This window comes from Arabidopsis thaliana, chromosome 5 (genome assembly GCF_000001735.4).
Source record: "Arabidopsis thaliana chromosome 5, partial sequence".
Classification (NCBI taxonomy): Eukaryota; Viridiplantae; Streptophyta; class Magnoliopsida; order Brassicales; family Brassicaceae; genus Arabidopsis; species Arabidopsis thaliana.
The window spans coordinates 15,605,868-15,629,941 of NC_003076.8; the positions used below are offsets into that span (position 1 = coordinate 15,605,868).

Sequence of the window (24,074 nt, forward strand, 5' to 3'; positions counted from 1 at the left end):
GAGTTTCACCTGTAGTATACCATCTTGTATTAATATCGATCTAAACCCGTTAATTCTAGGATTTTCCAGATTGTATTAAAAATTGAATCACATCTAATATGTTATTAATTATTGTAGTATATAAGATTATAAATTTTCTATATAATATGTATGAAATTGAATATAAATATTTCAAATTATGTCTCGTTACTCAGTAGAAAGTTTTCTTAAATCTATTTTTCACCTGTTATAATATTATTTCATGTATTGAACAGTTTATATTCGTTTTTAAAAATTCAAATTATGGCATATGCGAGAAAACTCTAATTATTTTTTTATAATGATGATATTATTTTTCTGCAAAAATAGAATCATATAAAGATGAGAAGTGAACTATAATAATTAATAAAAAAATTAATATGATAATTTAGATACCAAATGTAATTTGTTGATTTTAATTGGTTACTTTTTTGGAAATTAATAATGTATTTCGTTTTTCTAATTAAATTAAATTAATTAAAATTTAGATATCACATCTTATATGTTGATTTTGATTGGCTATTATTTTTGAAAATTAATAATGTATTTCGTTTTTTAATTAATTTAATTAATTAAATTAGTATTTGACTTTTTAATCCTTAAAGAGATAAATTAATTTATTCTTTAAAATTTTATTTCTAATGGCATACCTATGTAATTACTTACAAAAATTAAGGTTACATTTAAAATGTACTTCCCAAATAATATAGTAGGATAATTATAAAAAAAAAAAACTTAACAAAACCAATAAAAATGTGTATTATATATTTGTTTTCAAATAATTGTTTTCGCTAGGGGATCAATTATTTTGTATTAAATATGGACCAACCAAAGTAATCAGTCTACCCCTATATTTACGTTCCCTATCCATTATCGACAAAAAGCAATCACTCCTCAAGCAAATCACTCCTCACACCACAGAAAAACAAATAATTGAAGAAATGAAGTCAATAGTCTTCTTCTTCCTCCTCCTGCTCTTTGCCGTAGCAACCTCCGATAACGTGATAAATGGTTGGTATAATCTCACAGCCGTCCATGACGATGAAGTGATTTGGAGTTCTTTTGCGGCGCCAATGATGAAAGGTGGTTCGTCGTACATAACCTATCCGGTCTTGCGACCTCAGCAGGCATGTAATCCTTGTAGTGGAGCCGTTAAATATGCCAAGAAGAAGAATTGTCTTGTCTACACCAGATGCAAACGCTTTCCTAAGGGCATGTAACATACTCCTTATATATTCTCTATGTTTCAGTTTGTGTCGTTCTAAGCGTTTGGGAAATAACTTGCTTGTAACAAAATGTACGGTGTCTGTTTGTTGCCAAATTATTGAGTGTTGTTTCTTAATAATTTTCTTTAAAGTCAGCGAAGTAATTATTCTATAAAAACTAAGAGTTGCTCTATCTAGATATATATACAATTGTGGACTACTTCTTTAAAAATTAAATAAATTGGTAAAGTTTAAAGGTACGTCTCCCAAGCAGAAACTGAACTAAAGAATTCAGGACCAAACTCCTCTGAAGGGAAACACTCAAAAAACAAAAACAAAAAAAGATTCATTTGGTAAACATAATAATAGTGAAGAAAATATAATATGCCAAAAGTGGGTTTTGAACTCATGTCCTTATGGAAGTGCAAGTTTACGTATTAATGTATTATTCAAGTGTACTAATCGCAAGTAAGAAAGGACGAGAAGTTCAGAAGCTGTGTTCGGGATTTGTTGCTTTTCCTTCAGTGTCTCTAGTCTGTTTTAGTTCTCGGATTTTTATTGGTTTATGTCTAAGTGTTGTACGTAGTCTACTTATTCTAATTTTAGATCGTGTTGTTTTAGTGTTTCTTGCTAGTCTCCGAAGTTTCTTTATTCGGCTTTTTCTCCTGAGATACCAAAGTATATTTTAATATGTATATGTTGGCTTTGTTTTATTCGTGTTCTTCGGTCCTTTGATGTATGTTCTCAGCCTTTCGACAACAAATCCAATATATAACTTAGATGACAAAGAAAAGAAATAAAAAACCTCATATCCTTATATACTATCTGAAACTAGCCATTTAAACAACCTTCGCTATTTATTTTACTTAAGCGATGAATGGTAATTGATGTACAAAATCAGACAAGTAGTAAACTTAGGGGTTTTTAGTAAGCTTAGTTCGTATCGAGAATCAATGGACGTAACTTTGAGGTTTAACTCTCCTCCTTAACACTTTTTATGATATATCAAATCAAATATATTTTTTTACTAAGATTGGTGTTCTTCAATTAATGTTTCATCTCTTTTAGGTTCTTTGCACAATAAGTTTTTCATGAGCTATCTAAGTTCTTAGCTTATTTTCTATCTTAATAAAGCTTTCAATCATTGTTATAAACATAATTTTCCTCTTTTAAAATAAACGTATATGTAAATAAGTAATATATTCACAAATAAATATAAAACTTTAAAACTAAGATACTGAAAAATATTTTTGATAGTTTTATAATTAAAAATCAATCTCTTTTTATATCTCAATTGTAAAAAACACTGCAAAACAAACCTCAATATAAACAATATTAGTTATTTTCCACAACCAAATTTTACATTACAAATTTACAATTATATCTTCTAGGCTTGCTAAGTCTAACTAACTGAAGCTCATAGCATGTGGTTTGATTTTAACCTATTTACTGGAACCCTCTAAAATGAACCCAAAGCTCTAAAAGAGTCGAGCTTTTTTGGGTTTGAGTCTGAGGGTAGACTAAAACAACAAATGAGTCAATTTGCGTCATCTTTTAATTCTTGGACCTTAGGCAAATTGACCCCACGGAAGAAAAACTTCATCGATACCTTCTTGTTTTGCTTGACCTGAAAAGTCAATGGTTGACCAAGTGAGTCACTCACCACCCATTAGTCTCTTATCTTCTCAAAATTCTTCAATTCTCTTCTCGTTTTTTTTTTTTTATCAATTCCAATGATCTGTCACGTTTTAGTAATTTTCACTATTCTCGTTTCCGCCGTCGTCGACGCAACGGCGTCGTATGAGCCCACTGATGTCTTTCTCATCAATTGCGGCGATACCTCCAACAACATGGACTACAGTGGCCGGAACTGGACGACGGAGAATCCGAAATTTATGTCATCGAATGCAGTTGACGACGCGTCGTTCACTTCATCTGCGTCATACCAAGAATCAGGGATTCCTCAAGTGCCGTACTTGAAAGCTAGGATTTTCCGATATGATTTCACTTACAGTTTTCCAGTCTCTCCCGGCTGGAAATTCCTCCGGTTATACTTTTATCCGACCCGTTACGGATCCGATTTCGACGCCGTTAAATCCTTCTTCTCCGTCAACGTCAACCGTTTCACTCTCTTGCATAACTTCAGTGTAAAAGCTTCCATACCGGAGTCAAGTTCTCTAATCAAAGAGTTTATCGTTCCGGTTAACCAAACTCTTGATCTCACGTTCACGCCCTCTCCGAATTCATTAGCTTTCGTTAACGGAATCGAGATTATCTCCATGCCTGACCGGTTTTACTCAAAGGGAGGATTTGACGACGTTGTAAGAAACGTTGGTAGGGACGTTGACTTCGAGATAGACAACTCCACGGCTTTCGAGACCGTTTATCGGGTAAACGTAGGTGGAAAAGTGGTGGGCGACGTCGGAGATTCGGGAATGTTCCGGCGTTGGCTTTCCGATGAAGGTTTCTTACTCGGTATTAATTCGGGAGCCATTCCGAATATAACAGGTGTAAAGATCAACTACACGGATAAAACTCCCGCGTACGTTGCGCCGGAAGATGTATACACGACGTGTCGCCTGATGGGGAACAAAGACAGTCCTGAGCTAAACCTGAATTTCAACCTGACGTGGCTCTTTGAAGTCGATGCCGGGTTTGCCTATATAGTGAGGCTTCATTTCTGTGAGACGCAACCGGAAGTCAACAAAACGGGTGACCGCGTCTTCTCCATCTTCTTCGGATATCAACTGGCCATGCGTGAAATGGACGTGTTTCGGCTGAGTGGTGGTTTTCGGCTACCGATGTATCTAGATTTCAAGGTACTTGTCGACGCCGACGGAACTAGCCAGAGACCTAGTCTTCGAGTTGACTTGACACCTTACAAAGAGGACTATCCAACCTATTACGACGCTATTTTGAGTGGTGTAGAGATTCTCAAGCTGAGTAATTCTGATGGTAATCTTGCGGGGCTTAATCCAATTCCTCAACTAAGTCCACCACCACAATCTATAACGCCACTAAAAGGAAAAGGCAAGTCATCACATGTTTTGCCAATAATAATTGCAGTGGTTGGTTCTGCAGTTGCGCTAGCGTTTTTTGTTCTTGTTGTTGTCCTCGTTGTTATGAAGAGAAAGAAGAAGAGCAACGAGTCTAGTGTAGATACCACGAACAAGCCTTCTACGAACTCGTCATGGGGTCCTCTTCTGCACGGGACAGGCTCTACAAATACAAAATCTGCCTCATCTCTTCCATCAGATCTCTGCCGTCGATTCTCCATCTACGAAATCAAATCCGCCACAAATGATTTCGAGGAAAAACTAATCATAGGAGTAGGCGGGTTTGGTTCTGTCTACAAAGGACGAATAGACGGTGGAGCCACACTTGTTGCGGTTAAACGGCTGGAAATTACATCGAACCAAGGTGCTAAAGAGTTCGATACAGAGCTCGAGATGCTTTCAAAGCTTCGACATGTACACCTCGTCTCTCTAATCGGATATTGCGATGACGACAACGAGATGGTACTTGTCTATGAGTATATGCCACATGGTACACTTAAAGATCATCTTTTCAGGAGAGACAAGGCCTCTGATCCTCCATTGTCATGGAAACGAAGGCTAGAGATTTGCATTGGAGCAGCTCGTGGATTACAGTATCTTCATACTGGAGCCAAGTACACGATCATACATAGAGACATCAAAACCACAAACATACTTCTCGATGAGAACTTCGTCGCTAAAGTATCTGACTTTGGTTTATCAAGAGTTGGTCCTACTAGTGCTTCTCAAACGCATGTCTCCACCGTCGTTAAAGGAACGTTTGGTTACTTGGATCCCGAGTACTATCGCCGTCAAATCTTGACCGAAAAATCCGACGTGTACTCTTTTGGAGTTGTTCTGTTGGAGGTTTTGTGCTGTAGACCGATCAGAATGCAAAGTGTTCCACCGGAACAAGCAGATTTGATCCGATGGGTGAAGTCAAATTTCAATAAAAGAACCGTTGATCAGATCATTGACTCAGATTTAACCGCTGATATCACTTCGACCTCGATGGAGAAGTTTTGTGAGATAGCCATTAGATGTGTTCAAGACCGTGGTATGGAACGGCCACCGATGAACGACGTTGTTTGGGCGCTTGAGTTTGCTCTTCAGCTTCACGAGACTGCTAAGAAGAAGAATGACAACGTGGAGTCTCTGGATCTAATGCCAAGTGGTGAAGTTGGTACGACCACGGACGGAGAAGATGACTTGTTTAGTAGGACTACAGGACACGTTGGGAAATCGACCACGACCGATGACTCTGTTCTAGTTGTTGGTGATGAGAGGAGTGGTTCGAGTTGGGGAGTATTTTCGGAGATCAATGAACCTAAAGCACGGTAGATTTGATGGCTTGGTAAACAAGTATCACATTCTGGTTAGGGTTGATATATATTTGTGTATGTATAATTGTTGAATAAACACATTATTGTATTTAAATTACATTTTGATGATTATTTAGCAGCTTAAATTTAGATATTATATACTTGCTTTTATTTGACCAGAGATAAAGTTGGATTTTTTTTTGGCGGTTCGTAACGGTTGAGAATATGTTTGACATTTGTCTCAAAATGCAATCAAAAAAGTTTTGCAATATAAAATTTTGTTAAATACAGTCGTTAAAAAAAACAAAATTGTTAAATAAGTTCCTTCGCCATTTCACGTGGCTCTTAAGTCATAACCTAGTTATGAAAAATGAAAAACACCTAATCTTTTCTTTTTCAACTTCAATACCAAATGATCCGTCACGCTTTGTTAATATTCTCTATTCTCGTTTCCACCCCCATAGTAGGAGAAGGAGCAACGTCGACGTATGAACCCACCGATGTCTTTCTCTTCAACTGCGGCGACACTTCAAACAACGTCGACGTTAGTGGCCGAAACTGGACGGCGGAAAATCAGAAAATTCTATCGTCAAATTTAGTCAACGCTTCGTTCACTGCACAAGCGTCATACCAAGAATCAGGAGTTTCTCAGATTCCGTACATGACAGCTCGAATATTCCGATCTGAGTTCACCTACAGTTTTCCAGTCACTCCCGGTTCAAATTTTCTCCGGTTATACTTTTACCCGACCCGATACGGTTCCCAATTCAACGCCGTCAAATCCTTCTTCTCCGTCAAAGTCAACGGCTTCACTCTCTTGAACAACTTCAGCGCTGACTTAACGGTAAAAGCATCTAAACCGCAAACGGAGTTTATAATCAAAGAGTTTATTATTCCGGTTTACCAAACGTTGAATCTCACTTTCACGCCGTCTTTAGATTCCTTAGCTTTCGTTAACGGAATCGAGATTGTCTCCATACCTAACCGGTTTTACTCAAAGGGAGGATTTGACGACGTTATAACTAACGTTGGTAGTTCCGTTGACTTTCACATAGAAAATTCAACGGCTTTTGAGACAGTTTACCGGTTAAACGTAGGGGGAAAAACGGTTGGAGATTCGGGAATGTTCCGACGATGGGTCTCTGATGATGAGATCATACTCAGTGAAAGTTCAGGAATCTCTCCGATCGTACCAGATATAAAGATTAACTACACGGAGAAAACTCCGTCGTACGTTGCGCCGGATGACGTGTACGCCACGTCTCGCTCAATGGGAAACGCGGATCACCCTGAGCAAAACCTAAATTTTAACCTGACTTGGTTATTCACCGTTGATGCTGGGTTTAGCTACCTTGTGAGGCTTCATTTCTGTGAGACTTTGTCAGAAGTGAACAAAGAGGGTCAACGCGTCTTCTCTATCTTTATTGAAAATCAAACGGCTACGCTTGAGATGGACGTGTTTCGGATGAGTGGTGGTTCTTGGATTCCGATGTATCTGGATTATACTGTGATTGCGGGTTCGGGAAGTGGTCGGAGACATGATCTAAGGCTTGATTTGCATCCTTTGGTGAGCATTAATCCGAAATATTATGATGCTATTCTGAATGGTGTGGAGATTCTCAAGATGAATGATCCCGATGGTAATCTTGCAGGACCTAATCCAGATCCTCTAGTATCACCAGACTTAATACCAAACCGTGCAACGCCGCGGATTCGAAAAAATAAGTCACATATTTTGCCGATCACACTTGCAGTGGTTGGTTCTTTAGTTGTGCTAGCAATGTTTGTTGTTGGTGTTCTTGTTATCATGAAGAAGAAGAAGAAGAGCAAGCCATCTACAAACTCGTCATGGTGTCCTCTTCCGCACGGGACAGATTCTACGAATACAAAACCAGCGAAATCTCTGCCCGCGGATCTCTGTCGTCGATTCTCCATTTTCGAAATCAAATCCGCCACAAATGATTTCGAGGACAAGCTAATCATCGGAGTAGGCGGGTTTGGTTCTGTCTACAAAGGACAAATAGACGGTGGAGCCACACTTGTTGCGGTTAAACGGCTGGAAATTACATCGAACCAAGGTGCTAAAGAGTTCGAAACAGAGCTCGAGATGCTCTCAAAGCTTCGACATGTACATCTCGTCTCTCTAATCGGCTACTGCGACGAGGACAACGAGATGGTACTAGTCTATGAGTATATGCCACATGGTACACTTAAAGATCATCTTTTCAGGAGGGACAAAACCTCTGATCCTCCATTGTCATGGAAACGAAGGCTAGAGATTTGCATTGGAGCAGCTCGTGGATTACAGTATCTTCATACTGGAGCCAAGTACACGATCATACATAGAGACATCAAAACCACAAACATACTTCTCGATGAGAACTTCGTCACTAAAGTATCTGACTTTGGTTTATCAAGAGTTGGTCCTACTAGTGCTTCTCAAACGCATGTCTCCACCGTCGTTAAAGGAACGTTTGGTTACTTGGACCCCGAGTACTATCGCCGTCAAGTCTTGACCGAAAAATCTGACGTGTACTCCTTTGGAGTTGTTCTGTTGGAGGTTTTGTGTTGTAGACCGATTAGAATGCAAAGTGTTCCACCGGAACAAGCAGATTTGATCCGATGGGTGAAGTCAAATTACAGAAGAGGAACCGTTGATCAGATCATTGACTCAGATTTATCGGCTGATATCACTTCGACATCGTTGGAAAAGTTTTGTGAGATAGCCGTTAGATGCGTTCAGGACCGTGGTATGGAACGGCCACCGATGAACGACGTTGTTTGGGCGCTTGAGTTTGCTCTTCAGCTTCACGAGACTGCTAAGAAGAAGAATGACAACGTGGAGTCTCTGGATCTAATGCCAAGTGGTGAGGTTGGTACGACCACGGACGGAGAAGATGACTTGTTTAGTAGGACTACAGGACACGTGGGGAAATCGACCACGACCGATGACTCTGTTCTAGTTGTTGGTGATGAGAGGAGTGGTTCGAGTTGGGGAGTATTTTCGGAGATCAATGAACCTAAAGCACGGTAGATGATGGCTTGGTAAACAAGTATTACATTCTTGCTAGGGTTAATATATTTGTGTATGTATAATTGTGGAATTAAAAAATTAATGTATATATATATATTATTATGAGTTACATGCGTAGCAGGTTAAGTTAATCAAAAAACAAAAATCTTTGTAATTATTATGTCTCTCTCTTCCTTGACTCATGTGATAAGATATTATCTTATCAAGTTTCCAGTTATCATGAGTCATGATCCTTGTAGATGATTAGGCTAAGCAAAATGACATTAAGAACTAAGACGTTTGTCTAATCTAGAGTGGTGTTAACATTTTTCGCCTAATGTATGTGACAATATAGGATTCGCCAAATCCTTTATGACAATTTTTAATCTGTACAAATCTGATCATCATCGATCCCGATACACAAAAACTAAACTAAATAACCAAGGACTCGGCACAAAGAACACAAGTCCTGAAGTCCAATATCGATTAGCTCAACATTGACCTTGATGGGGATAAGGAAAAATTAATTCAAATCTTGGAGAATAACCGAGAAAAAGGAGAAAATTTTCATATCCCCATTCGAGGAATAAGGAAGTTAAACATATCTCGAAGTGAAGACTCCCTCGTATAAAAGTGAAGTTCGACAGCCAGCCAATAGATCCACAACTTCACGCTTAGGAACCCTACATTTAGTTATTGCTAAGAACCTTAACTTGCTCTTCAAGATAGGGGAAAATCCTTTTGTAACAATCTAATTTAAACTTGATTTTTGTACTCTTTTCTATTTTCAGTTTACTTGTGTGTTTTACTCGAACAGTCACAACTACAAATGTTTTTAACAGATTATAACATTTGCTTATGTATAAATATTCTTTCTTTGGGTAGTCGGTACACATAATCTTTTGTTTAACTACTACGGTTCTCGAGTAAATAAAGATTGTTTATGATAATAAGATTTTATCAAAGACGATAATTTTTTATTTTTTAATGAGAAATTTAATTTTCCTTTTTCTCTATTTTAAAAATATTTAGTGTTAAGGCTAAGTTGTAGTAGATAGATGTTTATTTAGAGAATAGCATAAACCTAAATTTAATTATGACGTATATGTATATTTTACATGAAGATAATTACTAACGCCAAATCGATAAATAACTGTTTTAATTATTATTTTTCTTAAAACATGATATTGATAACAATCTCATCAATTAATATCTTTCAAAAACAAATAAAATATAATATTCGTGGAAATTTATCAAAGAAATCTAGTTACGTTCTATATATATAAAGAGGCAAAATAAATAATAGTCTCGTTCGAATTAAGTTATATTTATTTTTTAAAGGATTAAACGCCGCCTTCATATAAAAAAAAGGAAAGTACTAATTATCAAAAAATAAAAAGAAGTACACACTATATATATCTAAGACTTTCAAAACCCTAACACACCAAATCTTAAAGGAATCCCAATCTCATATTACTTTTTTCTCGATGATAAACTTGGAGAAAGAAGCCAAAGAGAAGCAGATCTTGATTCGTGACGGAAAAAGAAAAATCGTTCATCACGTAAATACAACGCTACTCGTGAAGATTTATGAAGCATCCGCAATCGATGACAGACATCTTTTTCTGAAACCTTACTATGGCCCACCTAACTACTATTTCATCAAGGCATGGTTAGACGACACCAAAGAATACGGAACATATGTGGTAAAAGACTCTTTTAAGGTTAATCAACCACCACTGAAGATTCCTTTAAATTTTCCTGCACAATATCTTTACGTAGAATTGCTTAAAGGAATGTCGTATAGAGATCCTGGAACATCCAACAGAACTGTTGTGATGGGTCGTGCAAAGATTCGATTGTCTCCTCTGATGACCAGCTATAAGGAGAGACCGATCTCCGGTGGCATCGATCTCGTCGGTTTGAATAGTGATCAATGTGTCGTGAAAAAGGGTTACCTAACATATGCTATGAAACTTCATAGGTCTGCGGATTAAACTACCTTCTTCGCAATTAGGGTTTTTGTTTTTAATTTTTTTTGGGGATTATTTTAAAGATTATAGTAAAAGTTTTTTATAACTTGTTGATTTGATATGATCTAATTCTATCACATCTCTTCTTTATATTTAGTCGCTAGCAACATCATAAAGAACAACCCTATGTAGCTATGTTTATGAAGCATAGCAAAATATGCATTATTTTTGAAATTTGTATACTGTTTAACATATTGTTGGAGCGGTAGACTTTACTATATTCATCTTAAGCATTGTGCCAAAAGAGAAACATAACATATCGTTCCATCACACATACAACCACTAGCACTTCAGACAATTATTGAATCAGACTATTTGTTTTGCTTTGTCAGTCAACGGTTGACCCATTGACTCGCCCACCATCCATGACTTCTTCAGCTTAAGTTATGCACTCATCTTTTATCTCCTTCTTAAAAAAATCTGATGAACTGTAACGTTTTGTTTCTTCTCTCTGTTCTCGTCTCTGTTACGGCTGGAGTTACGGCGGCGTACCATCCTACCGATGTCTTTCTCTTCAACTGCGGCGATACTTCCAACAACGTCGACAACAGTGGCCGGAACTGGACGGTGGAAAGTCGTCAAATTCTGTCGTCGAATTTAGTCAACGCTTCATTCACTTCAGAAGCGTCATACCAAAAAGCAGGGGTCTCTCGGATTCCGTACATGAAAGCTCGAATATTCCGATCTGAGTTCACCTACAGTTTCCCAGTCACTCCCGGTTCGATATTTCTCCGGTTATACTTTTACCCGACTCAGTACAAATCCGGTTTTGACGCGGTTAACTCCTTCTTCTCCGTCAAAGTCAACGGTTTCACTCTCTTGCGAAACTTCAACGCTGACTCAACGGTACAAGCTTCAATACCGTTGTCAAATTCTCTAATCAAAGAGTTTATCATTCCGGTTCACCAGACTCTGAATCTCACCTTCACTCCCTCCAAGAATTTGTTAGCTTTCGTTAACGGAATCGAAATCGTCTCCATGCCTGACCGGTTTTACTCAAAGGGAGGATTTGACAACGTTTTAAGAAACGTTAGTAGCGACGTTGACTTCCAGATAGACAACTCGACGGCTTTCGAGTCCGTTCACCGGTTAAACGTCGGCGGACAAATAGTCAACGAGGTCGACGATTCAGGAATGTTCCGGCGGTGGCTTTCTGATGATTCTTTTGGAAACTCTGGATCCATTGTGAATGTTCCGGGTGTAAAGATCAACTACACGGAGAAGACTCCGGCGTATGTTGCGCCGTATGATGTGTATGCTACTAGTCGCTTAATGGGGAACTCCAGCAACTTGATGTTCAATCTAACGGGTATGTTCCTCACAGTTGATGCTGGGTATAACTACCTTGTGAGGCTACATTTCTGTGAGACTCTTCCACAAGTTACCAAAGCAGGCCAACGTGTCTTCTCCATATTCGTCGAAGATAAGATGGCTAAGAAAGAGACGGACGTGATTCGGTTGAGCGGTGGTCCTCGGATTCCAATGTATTTAGATTTCAGTGTGTATGTTGGTTTCGAAAGTGGGATGATACAACCTGAGCTACGACTTGACTTGGTTCCTCTCAAGGACACTAATCAAACGTATTACGACGCTATTCTGAGTGGTGTGGAGATTCTCAAGCTGAATGATTCTGATGGTAATCTTGCAAGACCAAATCCAGAACTTCTAGTATCTACGGACTCAACACCAGATGATTCTAATGTTACACCACCAATAAAAGGTAAGCCACATGTTTTGGTGATAATCCTCATAGTCGTTGGTTCTGTAATTGGGCTAGCGACTTTCATTGTTATCATCATGTTGTTGATCCGTCAGATGAAGAGGAAGAAGAATAAAAAGGAGAATAGTGTCATTATGTTCAAGTTACTACTGAAACAGTACATTTATGCAGAATTGAAGAAGATTACAAAGTCGTTTTCCCACACTGTTGGGAAAGGAGGGTTTGGAACTGTATATAGAGGAAACCTTTCTAATGGACGTACGGTTGCAGTAAAGGTCTTGAAGGATTTGAAGGGAAACGGTGACGATTTCATCAACGAAGTCACCAGCATGAGCCAAACATCTCATGTAAACATTGTTTCTCTGCTAGGTTTTTGCTATGAAGGGTCCAAAAGAGCGATTATATCAGAGTTTCTGGAGCATGGGTCTTTGGATCAGTTCATCTCTAGAAATAAATCATTGACTCCGAACGTGACAACACTATATGGAATCGCGCTAGGCATCGCTCGGGGATTGGAGTATTTGCACTATGGCTGCAAAACAAGAATTGTGCATTTCGATATTAAACCTCAAAATATTCTGCTCGATGACAATTTTTGTCCTAAAGTCGCCGACTTTGGCCTTGCTAAGCTTTGTGAGAAAAGAGAAAGCATTTTGTCATTAATAGACACAAGAGGAACTATAGGTTACATTGCACCAGAGGTGGTCTCAAGAATGTACGGTGGAATCTCCCATAAATCTGATGTGTATAGCTATGGAATGTTGGTCCTCGACATGATAGGAGCAAGAAATAAAGTTGAAACCACAACTTGCAATGGTAGTACAGCCTATTTTCCTGATTGGATCTATAAAGATCTTGAAAATGGAGATCAAACGTGGATAATTGGAGATGAAATAAATGAAGAGGACAACAAGATTGTGAAGAAGATGATATTGGTGAGTCTTTGGTGTATTCGACCATGCCCATCAGATCGTCCACCGATGAACAAAGTTGTCGAGATGATAGAGGGCAGTTTGGATGCTCTTGAACTCCCCCCTAAGCCTTCTAGGCATATTTCCACCGAGTTAGTTCTTGAATCTTCTTCGCTTTCTGATGGCCAAGAAGCTGAAAAACAAACTCAAACCTTAGATTCTACAATTATTTAGCGCAAAAGTCTATTTTTGTTTTTGATAGTTTGATCGAAAGAATTATAAAAAAAATATAAGAAACATTTTGAAAACGTTTTTTCCGATCCATTAATAATAAATATGAAAAACTATATCAAATCAATAAAGTCAGAATTCTATAGAACACATTAAAATAGAATGGTGATAATGTAATCTCCAAAAATATGATTGCATCATTCCCTCCAACGGCACAAAGATTCAATAATAAATTATGAAGTTTCTCTACAAGGAGTCTTGCTGAAACATTACACTTATGCAGAATTGAAGAAAATTACAAAGTCATTTAACCATGCCTATCAGATCGTCCACCGATGAACAGAGTCGTCAAGATGATTGAAGGAAGTGTCGATGCTCCTTCAATCGTGAGAATTATACGTTTCAACATTAAACTTATAAAATTTTGTTAAAATAAAAACAGAGTATGATTGGTACGTTGGAGCTGGAGACTTTTCAATATTCATCTTAGCATTGTGCCAAAAAAAATAAGATCAAAGTCATATCCAGAAATTTCAACCACTCACGCTTCATACCTAGACTATTGAAAATCAGCATTTATTGCATCAGACAAGAATGAATAATTCGATTCTAATAACTCGTCAAGAAGATGGTTCGTATGAGATAGTTTGAGCTGATAGAAACATCTCTTATCTTCTTCTTCCTTCATTAACCTTTTAAAAAAAATTCCGATGATCTGTTTCATTTTGTTTGTTTTCTCTTTTCTCGTTTCCGTCTCCGCAACAGCGCCATACAAGCCAGACGATGTTTTTCTCATCAACTGTGGAGAAACCGATGTCCCCTTCGACAACCACGGTCGAACTTGGACGCAGGAGGAGAAGAATATTCTTCCGAAGAATTCAGACAACGCGTCGTTCTCTTCAGTTGTATCATACAAAGAAGAATCAGGGATTCCTCAAGTGCCTTACATGACTGCTCGGATTTTCCGATCTGATTTCACGTACAGTTTTCCAGTCTCTCCCGGCTGGAAATTCCTCCGCTTATACTTTTACCCTACAAGTTACAAATCCGGTTTTGACGCCGTTAACTCCTTCGTCTCCGTCACCGTCAATGATTTCACTCTCTTGCAAAACTTCAGCGCCGATTTAACAGTAAAGGCTTCAATACCAGAATCAAAATCTCTAATCAAAGAATTCATCGTTCCGGTTTACCTGACTCTGAATCTCACGTTCAGGCCGTCTAATAATTCGTTAGCTTTTGTTAACGGAATCGAGATTGTCTCCATGCCTGACCGGTTTTACTCAAAGGGAGGATTTGACGACCTTATAACTAACGTCGGTAGTTTAATTGACTTCGAGATAGACAACTCCACTGCTTCCGAGACCGTTCACAGGTTAAACGTAGGTGGACATATGGTGGACGAGGTCAACGATTCAGGGATGTTCCGACGGTGGCTTTCTGATGATTATGAGTTCTTAATTGGTGGAGTCAGTCCATATATGCCAGATGTAAATATCAGCTACACTGAGAAAACTCCCGCGTATGTTGCGCCAGCTTACGTGTACTCCACGTGTCGCATGATGGGGAACGCCCAAGACACTTATCTAAACCTGAATTTCAACCTGACCTGGCTCTTTACAGTCGATGCCGGGTTTAGTTACCTTGTGAGGCTTCATTTCTTTGAGAAGTACCTGAACAAAGCCAATCAACGCGTCTTCTCCATCTTCCTTGGAAATCAGATGGCTAGGGAAGAGATGGACGTGATTCGGTTGAGTGGTGGTCCTCGGATTCCGATTTATCTAGATTTCAGAATATATGTTGGTTCCGAAAGTGGGCCCAGACCTGATCTACGACTTGACTTGCATCCTCTGGTGAAGGATAATCCAGAGTATTATGAAGCTATTCTGAATGGTGTAGAGATTCTCAAGCTAAACAACTCAGGTAATCTCGCTATCATCCAAGACAATGAACTAAAACCAAATCCTCCACTATCATCGAACTTGACACCAAACCATGTAACGCAGCAGATCAAAGGTAAGTCTTCACATCTTCTGGTGAAAATCTTCATAGCCGTTGGTCCCGGAACTGGGCTGGCGACTTTCGTTGTTGTTCTCATGTTGTGGATGCGTCAGATGAAGAGGAAGAATAGGAAGGAAGAAAGGGTCGTCATGTTCAAGAAACTACTGAATATGTACACTTATGCAGAACTAAAGAAAATTACAAAGTCATTTTCTTACATAATTGGGAAAGGAGGATTTGGAACTGTTTATGGAGGAAACCTTAGTAATGGTCGTAAGGTTGCAGTAAAAGTTTTGAAAGATTTGAAGGGAAGTGCTGAAGATTTCATCAATGAAGTTGCAAGCATGAGCCAAACATCTCATGTGAACATTGTTTCTCTTCTTGGTTTCTGCTTCGAAGGGTCTAAGAGAGCCATTGTGTATGAGTTTTTGGAGAATGGGTCTCTCGATCAGTTCATGTCTAGAAATAAGTCATTGACACAGGATGTAACAACACTATATGGAATCGCGCTAGGCATCGCTCGGGGATTGGAGTATTTGCATTATGGCTGCAAAACAAGAATTGTGCATTTCGACATTAAACCTCAGAATATTCTGTTAGATGGCAATCTTTGTCCTAAAGTCTCAGACTTTGGCCTTGCTAAGCTTTGTGAGAAAAGAGAAAGTGTATTGTCATTGATGGACACAAGAGGAACTATAGGTTACATTGCACCAGAGGTCTTCTCAAGAATGTATGGCAGAGTCTCACATAAGTCTGATGTGTATAGCTTTGGAATGCTTGTCATCGACATGATTGGAGCAAGGAGCAAAGAAATAGTAGAAACTGTTGATTCCGCCGCTAGTTCAACTTACTTTCCAGATTGGATTTATAAGGATCTTGAGGATGGAGAACAAACATGGATATTTGGTGATGAAATAACCAAAGAAGAAAAAGAGATTGCTAAGAAGATGATTGTGGTAGGACTCTGGTGTATCCAACCATGCCCATCAGATCGTCCATCGATGAATAGAGTCGTTGAAATGATGGAAGGAAGTTTAGATGCTCTTGAAATTCCTCCAAAACCTTCTATGCATATCTCCACTGAGGTTATTACCGAATCTTCTTCACTCTCTGATGGCGGGGAAGATGTATAAAAAGAATTGTTCATAATTATTAGCATGAAGATCCTATTCTTGTTTGTTTTGTTGATCGGATAGAAAGAAGTGTAAAAGATAAAATTTAAAGTTGTCACAGTAAAACCACAAATATTCTTCCAATTCAAATCGCATTTCAATCTTTCTTCTTGCGGTAACTAAATAGACTCTCCCCAATTTCTTAGTACATTAATCTTTGAACAAGATCTTGCATCTATGAATTTCCGTGGATAGAGCATTTTCAACACAACACTCGAAACCTTCACATACTTATAGAACTAAGAAAATAATTAAAAAGAGTTAATGTTTGACTCAAACATGTATATTAGATTGTGTTTTGCTCTGAATAGATACTATTATTCATATATATATATATATATAAACAAAAACCTTTGCCCAAAAATAAAATAAAAACAGAAAACCTAAATTAAAAATCTAGATTGGACTACGTTAGTAATATACAACTACAAATAATTTATTTAAGACCTAAAATAATTGAAAGAAAAAACCAAAAATGAGGTACCACTTGTAGGAGTATGTAATCTTAACTAGTATGAACAATGAGAAGTCAGACACTCAGACCTTAAATAATTGAAAGACAAAGCCAATAATGAGGTATCACTTGTGGGAGTATGTCATCTTTACTAGTATGAACAATGAGATATATATAATCGCAGAAAAACATATTGGTGTTATTTTCGTTAGTGACTGCTCCGATCTACTAAGATGGTGTATGTGAATGTCGGATTCGCACACTCAAGTATTTATTTATTTTGTGAGAAAGATTATTTTTGAGGGCAAAAATCAAATGTAAAAGCTAGAGATTAACACTCAAATGACTATAGTATGATTTAGAAAAATTGTGTGTGTGTTAGATAGTCCCAAACCTCTACTACTTATACTAAAACATCGTATTTACTCTCAATTATACTCCATAATTCTTCTTTTAATGCTTCCGTTTCAGTCCTCGGGTTTAATGCCTCAATGTTCGAATTTGAATTAATTTCGATTCTCATGGGCTTCTCAGTTCGGCCCAACACCCCAGGCCAAACTATCCCCAATTCGGCTTTGTCACCATCTCGTAGTGTCGACACCTCGCTACATCTCTGACCATCATTCCGGGTTTTTTTTTGGGCCATACCTCTCGTGGGCTTCCTCCCTGCTTACGTGACAATCTTTGGTTGGTTCCGGACTACAGGTGTGGGATCCGACACCAACAGCGTCTACCCCCACATAATGATTAGTCTTTTAAGATTTATCTAAAAAAAGTAGAGAAGAGTAAGAAAGTGTTCTCGTCTTTTACTATTCCCCTGTTTTTCGTAACACTAGTGTTAAAACGGATCTTTTAACACGGAACGTCCGTGTTGTATTATGTATGCAAACAATATATTTTTCAATTAGGTTTCCAAATCCTCTATATGTATATTAAAATAGAGTATATTTGATGTTTATATATCAAGCTCACAATTATTCTCAATACAGTATTTTTATTTTTCTTTATTTAATTATAATATCTTTCTTATCAAACATTCTCATTTCCTAGTAATACATATTTTGATTATTCTAACACTAATTGCCAAACATTCAAGAATCCTAAATTTACCAAAATTAATTATTTTAGATATTTTTATACGTACACCGGAGTTTAATGTTCTAAACTATTCTCTCTCTTTCACAAAGAGTGTTATTCTTGTTTTTTTTTTTTCACAAAGAGTGGCATTCTACATTTTCAATGTGATACACTAAGTTTCTTGATTTACCTTTACCCAAAGCTATTTTATTGAACTTCAATCACTAATCATGTATTAATTAGGGCATACATATATAGTTCAAAATTTCTTAATTTGTGTAAAATATATCAAAATGACACTAGTTGTGAAACGGAAAGATTACAAAAAATATTTTTCTAAAATTAAGGAAGTGTACTGGTTTAAAGATTTTAGAGAATTTGGTGAATTTTACATATTTTGAGAGATTTTGATAGGTATACGGATGATTTGCTAGATTTCATATTTAAAAATAACAAAATAATTGGTCATTTGGTGAAATTTACTAACTTTCATTTTCAAATCAATTGTTAATGTGAAGATCGATCTTGTATCGATCCAATGACTCTAAGCATTTCCTATTTCACAATTAAATCTCTGATTCTGATCAGCTTAACTACGGGTATCTGTAGAAGAGAGCTAAACCATTCACGATGTTAATCACTTTTAAATTGCAATCATCTTTGAGTTGAAGTTGGGTTAGATGTTGATCAATTAGACTCGTCACCGTAAGCTCTCTGACTACATTCACCATTGTTTTTTATAGACTTTTTTTTTTTCAATCCTTTCAAATACTATTTTAGAGGCGTGATTGTTTACTCTTATTTTTCAACTAAAAAATATTCAAAGTCTCTCAAAATCATTTTTCATTATTTTTTAAAAAAGTTGTTAAGCTTGAATAATAGTGGATTGGATATGGTTTTAATAAATCTATTGAATAACAAGTGATTGTGAAGAATTTTGAATGATTTTCCACAAATTTTAGTTTCAATAACATGAAATTTGTGAGGACATTTTAAAATCACAAATTGAATAACCAGTGATTTAAAAAAAAAAAAAAAACCAAAACCTTCAAAATCCTAGTTCCAAAGTCTATATAACAAATTTTAATACTTTTCTACTAAATAAACATAAGAAGAAATAGTATTGTTAATTAGTCACAATCCAAATTTACAGAACCAAATACAACAACTTTGTAATTTCTTAATGTATTAAAAATTTTAAAAATTTCCATTAGAGATAGATTCTGATATATAAAACTTGGATAAAATAAATATCATAAAATTCACAAGTGCATAACACGAACACTTGCCTAGTTTTCAGTTAATATACATATGTTGACCAAAAAATTAAGTCTTAAAAAAAAGAAAAAGTAATAGTTTATACCTTTATTGGCTTACCAAATAACGTCTGACGTGTAATCTTGACTCTTGACCTTAACTTAAATTTAGATTTCATTTGATACTAATTAAACTATTCCCTAAATTACCAGGAAGTAACCAAATTGTGGAGAGAACAAAAACACCAATTCGATATTTTCATTCATGGCTTAGAAAATAAGAATCCTCTAAGTTCTCCTCTCTATTGAAAACCCAAAACAAAAGTTGAGAACTTTTCATATTTCAGATGGGCAACAAGAAACTGTTGACTGGTGGGTCAAGCAAAACTCATGGTAGTGGTAGTAGCTACAGAGATCCTCTGTTGCAGAATCAGGTCTGTTTCATTAACCATTCTTGTGTCTTACTCTCATGTCTGATGATTCTTGCTTGTAAATTTTCGTTATCGATGTAAAGTTTCGACCTTTACTCAGAAACTTGAGGGAATTTATCAGAAATTTCTTATTTAAGAAGAATTGTGGTGTCATGTGACTTGAAATTACTTGTTTAATTCGAAGAGTCTGGTTAGTTTTTGAAGCATAGAGTTCTCATTTGACATGTAATCATTTGATTCGAACTACTGGATTGTTACAACAGAAGAAATGTTCTTAAAGTTTGATTCTTGATTCTTGATTTTGCCAATTTATGAGTTTTCTAATTGTTAGTTTGTTTATTCTGTCTACGTTACCGTATTCAGGAGGATAAACCGAAAGCGAATGGAAGCGAGAATGGTTTGAATGATCTTGAGCATGGTGTAGTTGAGGTATTTGTTTGTGCTGTTTGTTTTACAGAAACTTTTCATTTCTAGAAGTGATGTTGTCTTAATTGGTTTTTTTTTCAGGCGGCAAATGTTGGATTTGGCAGAGTCTTTGCGTTGGTGAGTGTTTCTTTGTATTATAATTGTATATTATTCTTGTGTAAAGATATGCCAATACTCGAGTATTATGGTTTCGCAGGCAAAGCCCGATGCGGGAAAGCTAGTGATTGGTACCATTGCTTTGTTGATAGGTTCAACAACTAATCTCCTTGTTGTATGTCTCATTTCTTGATCTTCAACTTCCTATCTATTTTAGTTTCTTTATCATCATTTTAGGAGTTTATCTCTGAAGTGGTAGTGTAGATGGATTCATATTTCTTGTTAGAACTAAGAAAGCTGAAACTTTTATGTTATGCAGCCAAAGTTTGGTGGGATGATTATAGACATTGTATCCAGAGATGTCAAGACGCCTGAGCAGCAAACGGAATCCTTGATTGCTGTTAGAAACGCCGTAGTAATCATTTTGCTTATCGTTGTAATCGGGTAATTACATCTTCACAAAATTATCATTAGTCTTCAAGTTTTGATTCTGTCTAACTCTTCTATCTATTGGTTTCATTAGATCGATATGCACGGCTTTGCGAGCGTGGCTATTTAATTCTGCCAGTGAAAGAGTTGTGGCTCGACTGAGAAAGGATTTGTTCAGACACCTAATGCATCAGGTTAAACATTTTTCAAGATTCTTATGATTTTCTTTATCCATTGCCATTATTCTTTTAGTGAGTCTTTCATGCATTATTCGTGACTTTTGATGACCAATGAACTAACTTTTATCTGAGAAAGAAACTGAAAACGAAAATGTTTTTGTTGTTCTGTGCTACCAGGAAATAGCATTTTATGATGTCACAAAAACCGGAGAACTCTTAAGTAGATTATCCGAAGACACCCAGATCATAAAAAACGCTGCTACTACAAATCTTTCTGAAGCTCTTCGTAACGTAACAACTGCGCTTATAGGAGTTGGTTTCATGTTTACATCATCTTGGAAATTAACATGTAAGAAGCTTCTTTTTATCTTTAAAATTATTTGGTACTAGTAGATGGAATGAATACACAAACTGACATATCTTCTTGTTCATCAATCATGATTTTAGTGTTGGCGTTAGTAGTAGTTCCGGTAATTTCAGTTGCTGTGAAACAGTTTGGTCGCTATCTACGTGAACTTTCACACACAACTCAAGCTGCAGCTGCTGTTGCTGCATCAATTGCTGAGGTTTTAACTCTGCTTCTTTTATACATTGCTTATCGATATATACTTTTTCAGTTCATTACTTTTAAATTGATTGGATCAATGTATACTATGTAGGAATCTTTTGGTGCAGTCCGAACTGTTAGATCGTTTGCGAAAGAAAGCTATATGGTATCACAATATTCCAAGAAAGTCGATGAGACTCTGAAGCTAGGACTCAAACAAGCTGTGAGTTTTTGTGGAATAAACCGTTTCATAAAATTAAAACTTTTTTGGATGTGTCTTTGAGAGGATATATCTGATTTTGTTTGATGATTTAGGTACTTGTCGGGTTGTTCTTCGGAGGACTAAACGCAGCTTTCACATTATCTGTTATTACGGTTGTTAGTTATGGAGCATACTTAACAATATATGGTTCCATGACCGTTGGAGCACTCACTTCCTTCATTCTTTATAGCCTCACAGGTTTTATTTATATACGCGTTTCTTGATCTGCAACTTTTGAAAGAATTATTTGTACTAAACTAAGATATTGTTTTGGCAGTTGGTTCATCGGTATCTTCTTTATCGAGTTTGTACACAACTGCAATGAAAGCTGCAGGCGCTAGTAGACGAGTTTTTCAGATCTTGGACCGTGTTTCTAGCATGTCAAGTTCAGGGGATAAGTGTCCAGTCGGGTGAGATTTCCTCTCATACTATCCTTAATAAAAATTTATATATGAAAAGAACAGAATCGGTTTATGTCCCGGAAAAATTATGGTTGCAGTAATCCTGATGGAGATGTGGAATTAAATGATGTCTGGTTTGCTTATCCTTCTCGTCCTAGTCACATGATACTCAAGGTAACACTAAATCTCTGTTTGCTTATCCTTCAACTTATAAACATTTAGCATGCTTGTAGAAGTTTGGTAGAACAAATATAGGCTTGGTTGGTTGTAGTTCTTTTACTCCAGAGTTACAAATATAGCAGATTCTTGAACCATGACTAAATATTTCTGAGGATGATGACTGGATTCATACAGCTGTTACAACTTTAACGATTGCTTAAAACCCAAAATTTACAGGGAATATCGTTGAGGTTGACACCAGGCTCAAAAGTTGCACTAGTAGGACCAAGCGGTGGAGGAAAAGTAAGTTCAGATCATACGGTTTTCGATTTGGATCTTTTGGTATTTAAATAGTGAATGTTTTTCATATTTTGCATTTGCCATATGCAGACGACCATAGCTAATTTGATTGAGAGATTCTATGATCCTCTCAAGGGAAAGATTTTGCTTAATGGAGTTTCTTTGATGGAAATATCCCATCAATACCTTCACAAACAGGTAAATATTATGTTTCTTGAATAATTCATGTTTATGCTTGCATGTTTGGTAGAACCCAAAATCTTGAAATTTTCTTATCTCGGCTTGTTTCATTTCAGATCAGCATTGTAAGTCAGGAACCAATTCTTTTCAACTGTTCAGTGGAAGAGAACATCGCATATGGATTTGACGGTGAAGCTAGTTTTACCGATATAGAAAATGCAGCGGTAAGCACATTACAAGTCTCTTTCTTTCTCCATTTTTTGTTGTGCTCATTGGCACATAGGGCTATTCAGTAAACTGCCTCGATCCAAAAACCGATAAGTATTTTTCTAAAACCCAAACTGAAGCTAAGGGATTGAACAACCATTCTGATTGGAATCAAAATGAAACATTGTCAGAAAATGGCGAATGCACACGAGTTCATTGAAGCGTTTCCGGATAAGTACAACACTGTTGTAGGAGAACGTGGATTACGGCTCTCAGGAGGACAGAAGCAAAGGATTGCAATCGCGAGGGCGCTTCTTACAAACCCGAGTGTTTTGCTCCTTGATGAAGCCACGAGTGCACTCGACGCTGAAAGCGAATATCTTGTTCAGGTAATAAAACATAACTTTGGAATCAAAACTCATATGACTCAAAAACATAGAAAAAATCTTACTCCTATCCTAATTTTCTGAATCTGTTTGCAGGATGCGATGGACTCGTTAATGGCGGGAAGAACGGTGTTGGTGATAGCTCATAGGTTATCGACGGTCAAGACTGCAGACTGTGTGGCGGTTATATCAGATGGTGAGGTGGCTGAGAAAGGCACTCATGATGAGCTTCTCAGCCTTAATGGAATCTACACAAATCTTGTCAAGAGGCAGCTTCAGAGTTCTTCCTCTGTTACCACCTTGTGAGATAATATCATTCTTCTGACTACAACAACAAAAAGAAGAAATCATCATTCCATTCGAAGACTAAATTTGTATAATTTGAGTTTGAACCCTTTCAATGCACTAGAGAGTTCTCTGACATAAAATTGTAATGAGACATTTCAATTCAGTTATCTAATAAAAATAAATATGAGCCATTGAGAATGTTCGTCTAGTCTTGTGTTGTTGGAGATGAGAGTTTTGTTATCGTAATTTTAAGTTTTTTACCTTATGCAATAGTTTACATAACTATTAGTGTTCCAAGCATTCAAAGGTATTGTCTTTCTAGACGTTAGCCACACTTT

The 24,074-nt window shown here is 36.9% G+C and overlaps 8 protein-coding genes across 10 annotated transcripts; all 8 read left to right on the top strand.

Annotated features, from left to right (window-relative positions):
- Positions 1–815: 815 nt before the first annotated feature.
- On the top strand, positions 816–1,542 carry AT5G38980 (uncharacterized protein). Its single transcript, NM_123260.5, has one exon. It carries the CDS (start codon positions 960–962, stop codon positions 1,236–1,238), a length of 279 nt encoding a protein of 92 aa, NP_198714.1. The 5' UTR covers positions 816–959; the 3' UTR covers positions 1,239–1,542.
- Positions 1,543–2,817: 1,275 nt separating this feature from the next.
- On the top strand, positions 2,818–5,797 carry AT5G38990 (Malectin/receptor-like protein kinase family protein). Its single transcript, NM_123261.4, has one exon. The coding sequence runs from the start codon at positions 2,957–2,959 to the stop codon at positions 5,597–5,599; it is 2,643 nt and encodes an 880-aa protein (NP_198715.1). The 5' UTR covers positions 2,818–2,956; the 3' UTR covers positions 5,600–5,797.
- Positions 5,798–5,944: 147 nt separating this feature from the next.
- Positions 5,945–8,797, top strand: AT5G39000 (Malectin/receptor-like protein kinase family protein). Its single transcript, NM_123262.2, has one exon. It carries the CDS (start codon positions 5,993–5,995, stop codon positions 8,612–8,614), a length of 2,622 nt encoding a protein of 873 aa, NP_198716.1. The 5' UTR covers positions 5,945–5,992; the 3' UTR covers positions 8,615–8,797.
- A 1,251-nt stretch (positions 8,798–10,048) lies between these two features.
- AT5G39010 (uncharacterized protein) lies at positions 10,049–10,590 on the top strand (the record flags this gene model as incomplete). The annotated part of the gene is made up of 1 exon (NM_123263.2): positions 10,049–10,590. Exon 1 carries the CDS (start codon positions 10,081–10,083, stop codon positions 10,588–10,590), a length of 510 nt encoding a protein of 169 aa, NP_198717.1. The 5' UTR covers positions 10,049–10,080.
- A 312-nt stretch (positions 10,591–10,902) lies between these two features.
- Positions 10,903–13,579, top strand: AT5G39020 (Malectin/receptor-like protein kinase family protein). The gene has a single exon (NM_123264.2). The coding sequence runs from the start codon at positions 11,050–11,052 to the stop codon at positions 13,489–13,491; it is 2,442 nt and encodes an 813-aa protein (NP_198718.1). The 5' UTR covers positions 10,903–11,049; the 3' UTR covers positions 13,492–13,579.
- Positions 13,580–13,823: 244 nt separating this feature from the next.
- On the top strand, positions 13,824–13,919 carry AT5G39024 (uncharacterized protein; the record flags this gene model as incomplete). The annotated part of the gene is made up of 1 exon (NM_001125861.1): positions 13,824–13,919. One exon carries the CDS (start codon positions 13,824–13,826, stop codon positions 13,917–13,919), a length of 96 nt encoding a protein of 31 aa, NP_001119333.1.
- Positions 13,920–13,943: 24 nt separating this feature from the next.
- Positions 13,944–16,753, top strand: AT5G39030 (Protein kinase superfamily protein; the record flags this gene model as incomplete). 2 transcript variants are annotated; one of them, NM_001344282.1, is made up of 2 exons in its annotated part: positions 14,078–14,119; positions 14,254–16,619. In NM_001344282.1, the coding sequence occupies exons 1-2, from the start codon at positions 14,083–14,085 to the stop codon at positions 16,617–16,619; spliced, it is 2,403 nt and encodes an 800-aa protein (NP_001330418.1). In that variant the 5' UTR covers positions 14,078–14,082. The 2 variants fall into 2 exon arrangements, with proteins under 2 accessions (NP_198719.1, NP_001330418.1); NM_123265.2 differs by having other exon boundaries at positions 13,944–16,753.
- A 2,839-nt stretch (positions 16,754–19,592) lies between these two features.
- On the top strand, positions 19,593–23,968 carry ABCB27 (transporter associated with antigen processing protein 2). 2 transcript variants are annotated; one of them, NM_123266.8, is made up of 17 exons: positions 19,593–19,879; positions 20,240–20,305; positions 20,384–20,419; positions 20,499–20,573; positions 20,718–20,842; positions 20,922–21,021; positions 21,184–21,355; positions 21,454–21,572; positions 21,666–21,776; positions 21,869–22,013; positions 22,093–22,225; positions 22,315–22,390; positions 22,613–22,678; positions 22,766–22,873; positions 22,972–23,079; positions 23,254–23,451; positions 23,545–23,968. In NM_123266.8, the coding sequence occupies exons 1-17, from the start codon at positions 19,793–19,795 to the stop codon at positions 23,752–23,754; spliced, it is 1,935 nt and encodes a 644-aa protein (NP_198720.2). In that variant the 5' UTR covers positions 19,593–19,792; the 3' UTR covers positions 23,755–23,968. The 2 variants fall into 2 exon arrangements, with proteins under 2 accessions (NP_198720.2, NP_001332027.1); NM_001344283.1 differs by having other exon boundaries at positions 19,657–19,879; positions 22,972–23,451; positions 23,545–23,935.
- The last annotated feature ends 106 nt before the right edge of the window (positions 23,969–24,074 follow it).

What these genes read in the sequence shown, in the direction of transcription:
- AT5G39000 (NM_123262.2), top strand. Translation starts at nt 5,993, where the DNA reads ATGATCCGTCACGCTTTGTTAATATTCTCTATTCTCGTTTCCACCCCC.
- AT5G38980 (NM_123260.5), top strand. Translation starts at nt 960, where the DNA reads ATGAAGTCAATAGTCTTCTTCTTCCTCCTCCTGCTCTTTGCCGTAGCA.
- AT5G38990 (NM_123261.4), top strand. Translation starts at nt 2,957, where the DNA reads ATGATCTGTCACGTTTTAGTAATTTTCACTATTCTCGTTTCCGCCGTC.
- ABCB27 (NM_123266.8), top strand. Translation starts at nt 19,793, where the DNA reads ATGGGCAACAAGAAACTGTTGACTGGTGGGTCAAGCAAAACTCATGGT. An exon ending in GGGGATAAGTGTCCAGTCGG is followed by an intron (nt 22,226 to 22,314) that starts GTGAGATTTCCT and finishes TTATGGTTGCAG; the next exon opens with TAATCCTGATGGAGATGTGG. An exon ending in CCGATATAGAAAATGCAGCG is followed by an intron (nt 23,080 to 23,253) that starts GTAAGCACATTA and finishes AAACATTGTCAG; the next exon opens with AAAATGGCGAATGCACACGA.
- AT5G39020 (NM_123264.2), top strand. Translation starts at nt 11,050, where the DNA reads ATGAACTGTAACGTTTTGTTTCTTCTCTCTGTTCTCGTCTCTGTTACG.